Raw genomic sequence first — 8,908 nt, 5'->3', positions numbered from 1 at the left:
GCAAAAAAAAATAAAATAAAAAATAAAAAAAAACCCCAAACAAAACAAACTCCCATTAAAGCCCCATTTTGCATCCCTACCAACCAACCAACCAACAGTTTGGCATCACTTACCGACCAGTTCACACCGGCTTGAATAAAGGCGACCAAGTCAACAATCCGCAAATTAAAAAAAAAAAAAAAAAAAAAAGAAGAAGAAGAAGAAGAAGAAGAAGAAAAAAAAAAGAGGTGACTTTAACCTCCCATCACTTCCCCGGAGGAGCAGCAAAGCAGACCGCAGGCCAGCTGGCGCCCACCCGCCATCTGCTCTGCTGTGGACGGAGCCGCTGCAATAAAGACAGGTGATGGTGAGAGATCAGATAAACACAGGCCCGTACCCGCTGATGTTTGCCAATGGAGGTCCGGGACCGGCTCTTGGATCTGTGCGCAGGCCTGATTCCTCCTTTCTTGGGTGTGTGTGTGTGTGTGTGTGTGCGTGCGTGTGTGTTTGTCTCTCTCTCTCTCTCTCTCTCTCTGTGCGGGTTCTGTCAGTCCCCGCACTGCCTGGGAAGCGTGAAGACGGAGAATAGGAGTGATGAGGAGGAGGAGGAGGAGGAGGAAGAAGAAGAAGAAGAGGAGGAGGAGGAGGAAGCGCAGGGTATCAGGAGCGGTAGCATCGCCTCTCCTGCCGTTGACGTTACACCGGAGACTGAGACACGTTCATTCCTCCCGGATATAACAGCAGACAGCCCGATGTCACGCCTACGTCTCTCTCTCTCTCTCTCTCTCTCTCTCTCTCTCTCGATCCTGTCACACGAATATCGTGTTGCCTTAAAGTGATCCTGGTAAATTCGGGTACTTCCAAATCTGGTGCCTTCAAGAGCTCACCTCGGTCTGTGTTAAACGCCACCGAATCACCGAGTCCCCCCCCCCCCCCCCCCCCGACCTTGGGATGGGCTGAAAGATGGGATGCCTTTTTTTAATTTAGAAAAAAAAAATGAAAGGGACATATAAAGCGTACTAATGGCTTTATTATGGGTTAATAAATCATTTACTAACGCTTAGTAAGGATATCAGTTATGAGCCACCGATGGAAACGCCCTTTTGGGTTGCCAGGTTGTGGTTGGTGTTCATCCATGCCCACATTGGGCTTCATAGGCTGCCCGACGTGCTCAGCGTCCGGCGGTTGTATTGGTGAAGTCAGTACTTTCAGGAATCTCCTGTGTGAGCCGGAATCTTGAATTGGCTCCAGGGGTGGCGACGTCGGTCGGTCGGTCCGCCGCTTTGTTCCAGACTGAAATCTCTCCACAGCTATTAGATTGCCGTGAAATATTGTCCAGACATTTATGGTCCCCAGAGGATGAGTCCTCATGATGTTGATGATCCACTTCTCTAGCGCCATCATGAGGTCCCTCTATAGCATGACAATATGTTTTGGATATCCACGGCGCCCTGAGGAAGAATCTGACTGCCACAGAGGTTGAGATTTTTTTTTTTTAGGGGAATGTCTTAACAGCTATTGGATGGATTGCCTTGACATTTGGTTCAGGCATTCATGTTCCCCTCAGGATGAATTTATAATAACTTTACTGATCCCCCAGCGCTATCGCCAGGTCCGCATGTCCATCTCTCATCGCTTCAATGTTGGCTTCTGACCTAATATTTCCAAAACGAATGACACTCCCGTCAGCCTCAGCTGCACTTAGTGTTCAATGCTAATTGGCGCATGTTAGCAAGCTAACACGCTAAACTAAGACGGAGAAGATGGTCGACGTTACACCTGCTTTTGCACTGGCATGCTAGCGTTGTCATCGTGAGCGTGTTAGCATGTTAGCGTCAGCATTTAGGTCAAATCACCCCTGTGCTTGACAGCCTCGCAGAGGAAAACGCGGTGGGCTCCATAAGCAAGGGAGAGGGGAGACTGGGGGGGGGGGGTGCAGTTGTGCAGCAGGAGTTAATAAGATGCTAGTGCCTCTCAGACCAGAACAGGCTTCTTTTCGGCAAGTGGGAGGCTCCTACACATTAAGATTTGTGCACACCGTGTCATTTTTGTAATGCAGTAGGTTTTGAAGGACCTGAAAACCACGACGTCCGAGAAACGTCCCGGGTCTGTCGTGTGGAAAATGAATCAGCCGGCATAAAAAGGAATCATGCGTGCTACACATTTCGGTGACGCGTTTCGGGCACCTGCCTGCTAGTCGTGATTCCAAGTTTGATGCACGGAGTAGTTCCTCTGGCTTTGGACGGAAAATGCAGCATTAGATTTCATTCTTCGATGAAGCGATCTCACGTTGAGTCCATGTTACAGTTTCTCCACTATTAAAGCCTTCATCCAGCCCCCCCAGTTTTTGAAAATAGCATAAATAAATAAGCTACTCATATGTACCCAAGTCTTAACGAATGCCCCATGCATAGGATTTGAACATTCATTACTTTGGCGCCATCTGGTGACACTAGTTTAAAACAACCTGAAAGACACTACAGCCACAAAGTTCTGCACATAGGCCAGAGTCATCTGGCTCTATTGGTCTTTTAACAGCTATAGATATTATCTTGGTTTCCAGCGAACTAGCTGGTGCTTGGGAGGTATTGAATGATGACATCGCTGTCATTATCCAACTGCAGTTAAGTTTGATGTGAATAATGTGGTTCAGCTATATAGATGCTATAGGTCAGGGATACTCAACTTGCTTTGCCTGGGAGGCCACTTTTGCAAGATGAACCAAGGCCAGGGGCCAGTTAATAAACAAACATTAATATTCCTCAGGCCTTTCTGCCAGAAAGCCGTTCTAACACGGGGGTCAACGTTGTGAAACGGTCGCAGTTTGGTTAGGTTTAGGCTCCGAAACTACTCGGTTAGGTTTAGGAAAAGAGCAGGGTTTGGGTTTGGGTTAAAATAAGGACAGGACACGAACAGCTGTCTCCTGGGTGAAAGCCCTGTCTTTCTGTCAGAAGGGCTTTCTGGCAGAAAGCTTTGAAGGCAAACTTCTCCCACGTGCCCCGAGCAGGTCAGGTGCACATGAACTTTTTGAAACCAAGTGTCACGGGGTCAGCGGGCCACCCGGAGGCCTTTCGCGGGCCAGATTTGGGGCATCGCTGCTATCGATGCTATAATAAAGGGGGGTGAGATTGGGGGATCGCACTGGTGAAAAGACAGTTAAGATGGTACCATGGTGGAATGAAGAATGCTCTGTAGCAATTAAGAAAAGAAGACATTGGTTACAGAGTTTATTAGATGATAAAAAAGGGTCAAGCATTATTTGGGAAAACAATCACACAAGTGTCATGTTGGAGAGGATTATGTTCAGTTTCAGGACAACGACACCATTAGATAAATTAAACAAAGATAACTAAACAGGAAATGTGTCTTCCAGTGTTACAAAAAAAAGGGGGAGAACTTGCTTTTTGGAGAATATGGCGAAGGCAGAGAGACGTTAGCCAAGAACTTTGTTAAAGTCCACAGTTCAGATAATTCAACAGAGGGCGGTGGGGTTTAGAGGGCAGCAAATGTGACTCGGAGTACTCTAGATGTACCTTTTGATCTGGGAGGAAGGCAAAGAAAGAATGTTCCTTAAAAAAAAAAAAAAAAAAAAGAAAATACCCAAGAAAGACCCTGCCAGTCCGGATAATTATAGGCCTGTAGCTCTGACACCACAGACTGTATATGCCTGGAGTCTGACATTAAGAAATTAAGAAAACGGGTGTTGTCGCTGTTGTCTTTTGACGTAGAAAAGGTGTATGGCGTGATGTGGAAGGAGGGTCTTTTAATAAAGCTAATAACGGGATAAAGCCGTTCTTATTTGGTAAATCAATCTAGAATCTGAAATATCAAAAATGGAACCCTTCAAGGCACGTGCAATCATTCCTCTTTTTATTCTAGATTATGATAAACTATATATATATTAACAGACTGGCCCAGATATTTTACCGAAAAGAGGAGTTTTTTAAGTGGGTGGGGGGCGTCAGTGTTTACACAGTGGTAAAATAGGGGTCCCTTAAGATAACAAGGATTTAAGAATTTTGTTGCACTACAGTTGGTGGCGATAATGCTCCGCCCGGTTGCAATTTGCCATTAAAAGAAGAAGAAGAAGAAGAAGAAGAACCAGAGAAGCAACCTCGAAGTAGAGGAAGAAGAAGAAAAATAAGGTCAACATATGATGACGTCGTTATACAGCGCCGCAGAAGCTAGCACTCCACCTAGCAACGTTAGCTCACGGTCCGAGAGGCGCTTCTCGCCACTTCGCGCCTCATGTTGGTGGCTGTTTCATCTTGTTAGATGGTCCAGCAACCGCCCCGGCGCCGAGTAGTCGTTTGGTTCAGTCTCAGCCGGCAGTCGTTATGGCAGAGGGGGAGGACTTACCACCGAACCCTCTGACAGAGGCGCTCAAACAGAGCAATGGAGACTTCGTACCCCCGGACGGTGTGTGCTGGGTGTCGGTGCTGTCCTGTCTGCTGCTGGCTTGCTCTTACGTCGGGAGTTTGTACGTGTGGCGGAGCGACCTGCCGAGGTGAGCCAAAGTTAACGGCGTGACACATACAGCCTCTACGAGTAAACATGGCTGTTATATCTGTATATATATATATATATATATATATGTCTGTTATACTTCTTCTTTCGCACGTAAATGCTAAACGGACATGAGCTGCTAGCAATAGCTTTGTGGCAAGGGCACCCCAATGGGCTTTTACATTAAAGTCGCCAACCTTTATGTATGTGACAGGAGTCGTAATTGGGGCGCCTGTTCTGTCTGAGGCAGGTGCTCCTCTGTACTGTATTTGACAGCGACACTTGTAGCGCCGCCGTGTGGCCTGTGACGAACCACCATGGCCGGACTAGTCCCATTGAAGCCCCCCCCCCCCCCCGAATAATACCATATCTGCCTTAGTTCATATTTACTTCCCTAATACATTTGCAGCGACTGCTTTATTCTGGTCTGTTGTTTCCTCCTCATTTTTCTGGCTCGTCTTAAACTCAAGTCAAGGTCTTTTTCAAAGAAGACATTTTGACATCTGACAGTATGAAAAGCAAAGGTGATAAATAATAAAATGAATGACGTCTGAGTTCCATTTAGCTGCTTCAGTTTCAGGGTCCTGGTGTTGTCATACTATCATGACTTACTGGGACACTTGGAAAGAACTATTGTGTGCTTGCCTGCAAACACACCTCATGTTTGCGTGTTCAGCTGACCCGCTGTCCTCTAACTAAAAGACACTCTCGGTAACTTGGTAAAGTTAATTACATTGGTAATGTACCAATTTAATACTTTCTACATTTACTTACTTGTTCTCTTCTGGACATTTGGCCGGGAAATTATTTGGAAAAGTAAAGACCTGTTAAATGAATATCAAATATGTGGCAGACTATTCTTGGTTGGGAGCAGTTGCCAGGCAACCAGCAGAGAGACTCTGGTTCCAAGTTACTGGTCCCGGCCCAGAAATAGTCCGTATTTAAGTACAGGGAGGATGGTAAAGTGAGAATACCCTGGCTGAGAATATTCAAAAAGCGTTAAAATTATATGATTTTTGAAGGAAGATTGGTGTAACATCCTGCATGTGAACTATAAGGATGTCAGGTCCGGTAAAGTGTTTGTCTGCTGTAAGTCGCTCAGCCGGCTGTGGCAGCTTGAGTTGTGCCCCCCACCCCCTTGGTCCTCTGTGCTTGTGACGATGGTGTGATTATTTCCTCCGCTGGTCCATCCTCAGGGATCACCCCACTGTGATAAAGAGACGCTTCACCAGTGTGCTGATCGTGTCGGGCCTGTCGCCTCTCTTTGTGTGGGCATGGAGGGAATTCACAGGTGTCAGGGTGAGTCCATGTCTCCGCATCACCATTCTGTTCTGACGCCTGAGGATTAAACCTCCTAAATTGGCTGTATACGGGCTGGAGTCTGGCTCTTGACTTCGTGCTGTGTTTGTGTGTCAGACTGTCCCATCGTTACTGGCTCTGATGGGGATCCGGTTTGAAGGCCTCATTGCTGCCATCGTACTCCCTCTGCTGCTCACCATGGTAAGAAACGAATCATTTGGATGGGTGACGTTCTGGTCTTGGCTGTTAGGGGCTCGCAGGAGAGGACAAAGAGAACAAAATAAATGCTTCCTAGCATTGGAAATAGATTTTGCTATATATTAAAATGGACATAAATTTATCCTCACCTATCAAAACCACCCTGACACTCTATTTCCTTTTTGAAGTCTGATGTGTAGGAGTTTGTCCTTATCTGGATTAATGGCCTAAAGATGGAGGGTGTTTTGTGGCGCACCTCTCTGAGTCATAGAAATGAAATCGCCTTGACTTCTGTGCAAAGTGAAAACTCCCCTTCGGCCCTCGCAAGAGACACCGGCGCAGAGGTCATTTCTGAAGATCACGTTGCGCAACGCAGCACTCAAACTTCCCCCTCCCCCCAAAAAACAGCTCGAGTTAATTACAAGGAAGTGTGACCATTGTGATGCACAAACACATAAAGCTAATTCCCTTTTCTTTTCTTTTTTTTTTTTTTGCTGTTAAGCTGCAGCCACGGTACATTAGTTTATATAGGTTATAAATGTATCCTCGGGGGGGGGGTACCTAGGTGGGTTACAATAAAGTTTACACATATGTGTTGTGTTGCCTTGCTTGTGAACATTGAATTGTCTTTAATTGCTTTTAAGTAAAAAAAAAAAAAAAAAAAGTCAGATCTACTAATGAGCTGCAATTAAAAAAAATATGATAAATGGTGATTTTCAGTCCCATCCAGCCCCCTGCCTGAAGTTAGAACCTGTTGTGTGTGTGTGTGGTCCTGTGCTGCAGGTCCTGTTTCTGGGCCCCCTCATGCAGTTGGCTATGGACTGTCCCTGGAGCTTCATGGATGGGATCCGGGTGGCCTTTGGTGAGACAACCAACGTGCTGGATTTTGTCCTTTTATGACATTCAATCTCGGTCCAACTTGATACTTTTACGCCATTTCTTAGTCCACATTCTGCTGCCGCCGAGCTTTTAATAAAGTGCTTTCTCTGCGACTCCCTCCCCCCTGCGCCTGACGTCCCGCAGACCCGTGGTTCTGGATGCTGTGCTTCAGCGACATGCGCTGGTTGAGGAATCAGGTGGTGGCACCGTTGACAGAGGAGCTGGTGTTCAGGGCCTGCATGCTGCCCATGCTGGTGCCCTGCGCGGGCCCTTTCGCCGCCATCTTCACCTGCCCCCTCTTCTTTGGAGTGGGTGAGTTCTCTTATGTTTGAACAGCAAGGCTTCCCTTCACTGGAACTAAGCAAAACTCAAAGCTGCTCAAATCAATGTTTTTATGTATTAACACTGTACTGTACTGTACTTAAAGGTAGTGACTTTTTGAGCTCATTGTTTTGGTTTAATGGTCCCCAACTTTCCTGTTTTGGTTCAGTCTGTTTTCCCAATGACTGGAAACCAGTGGCAGCCTGGAAAAGTCGGAAAAACGCAACAGCTTAGTTTACAGCTTAGCCCCCTTGATAGCAGGGGCGCCAAGACACAGTTGATTCATGTCGCTGCATTTGCGAGCCTCCAACGTGCGGTCCCTGTCTTTCAGCCCACTTCCACCACGTGATCGAGCTGCTGAGGTTCAGACAGGGGACGCTGTCGGGGATCTTCCTCTCTGCAGGTGAGGAGCTGGTGTGTTTCTTAAATGATGTGTCGTCCGGTTCAGAGCTCGGACATCCAGCGGTAGGAAGTGGCTGACGATGAACCGTGTTCCTCTGGTCTCCAACAGTGTTCCAGTTCTCCTACACAGCGGTGTTCGGGGCCTACACTGCCTTCATCTTCATTAGAACAGGTGAGGAGCCGCCATTTGCATCTTGCACCTTTCTCATTTGTTTTGCATGGTTGCTACGTGGTTTATTTTTCCATTAATTAGGCTCATGGACCCGGACATCCAGCACCAAATGGTTCGGGATGAATCCACGTCCTCCTCCCACCCCTGCTGCATACCGGCATGCAGCTCCCAGTGTTAATGTCTCCTCCTCCCCTGTGTGTTACAGGTCACCTTGTGGGTCCGGTGCTCTGCCACTCCTTCTGTAATTACATGGGTTTCCCCGCCATCAGCACGGCGTTGGAGCACCCCCACCGCCTCACCGTCCTCTCCTCCTACCTGCTGGGGGTCCTCCTCTTCCTCCTCCTCCTCTTCCCCTTCACCGACCCCTCCTTCTACGGCCTCCCCACACCGGTCTGCACCCTCGCCTCCTCCCCCAGCTCCCTTTGCCTCTCCTGATCTCTGCTGTTGTCATTGTCACCTTCCACTGCAGTTGAGGATGTTTGTTTTTTTTTTGTTTGTTGTTTTTGCCAAGTTACAGCTCAGGTCAGGTCCAGTTTGGACCGGCAGAGCTGACAGCCACGTGGGCTAAGTTGCCATGGAGACGTGGGGAAATCTGTAGCTGTTTTCTACGGTCCTTGATATGTCGACGCATTTACACGACATATTTCACTTGATCAGCTGATGCTCTTGTACAGAGTGACTCAGTTTAAGCAGGTGGTGGTGGTGGTGGTGGTGGTGGGGGGGTGTCCAGTTCCAGGACAGCTTCTGTAATCTGTGGCCCACGCTGCCACCCTGATTCGAGGCTTTAGTGTCGTTCTAACGCTGAAGGACAAGTCCTCCTCCGATCCTCTCGCGCTGGTAGATCTCATCCGTTTGTGATGAAGCGCCATAACGTACCTTTTTGGTGTACTCACTTTCCACTCGGCCCGCCTCGTCTTTTTAAAGGATAATTCTGATTTATCACAGCGTAAGTCTTATTTTTGTGAATTCTTTTTTTTTTTTTGGCAGCCATATTTATCTGCAATAATAAAATGACCAGTCGCCCAAACTGTCTGTCGTAAATCCCCTTCCGAGTTCAACTTTGGCCTTACTGTATTATTTTCGCCCCTTTTGATTGGATTAAACGTTTGGCCCATAAAACGTCGGAAGGTCAAGGTGGAGGCCAAGGTGTCC

The 8,908-nt window shown here is 47.4% G+C and overlaps 1 protein-coding gene across 1 annotated transcript; it reads left to right on the top strand.

Annotated features, from left to right (window-relative positions):
- Positions 1 to 4,316: 4,316 nt before the first annotated feature.
- On the top strand, positions 4,317 to 8,191 carry rce1a (Ras converting CAAX endopeptidase 1a). Its single transcript, XM_070930112.1, has 8 exons — positions 4,317 to 4,486; positions 5,682 to 5,784; positions 5,902 to 5,985; positions 6,766 to 6,844; positions 7,006 to 7,173; positions 7,514 to 7,585; positions 7,694 to 7,756; positions 7,962 to 8,191. Exons 1-8 carry the CDS (start codon positions 4,317 to 4,319, stop codon positions 8,189 to 8,191), a joined length of 969 nt encoding a protein of 322 aa, XP_070786213.1.
- Positions 8,192 to 8,908: the final 717 nt, after the last annotated feature.

The sequence above is a fragment of the Enoplosus armatus genome, chromosome 23, assembly GCF_043641665.1.
Source record: "Enoplosus armatus isolate fEnoArm2 chromosome 23, fEnoArm2.hap1, whole genome shotgun sequence".
Taxonomy (NCBI): domain Eukaryota; kingdom Metazoa; phylum Chordata; class Actinopteri; order Centrarchiformes; family Enoplosidae; genus Enoplosus; species Enoplosus armatus.
The sequence above is the reverse complement of the archived record's forward strand: the minus strand, read 5'-3'. Positions and strand labels throughout refer to the sequence as shown.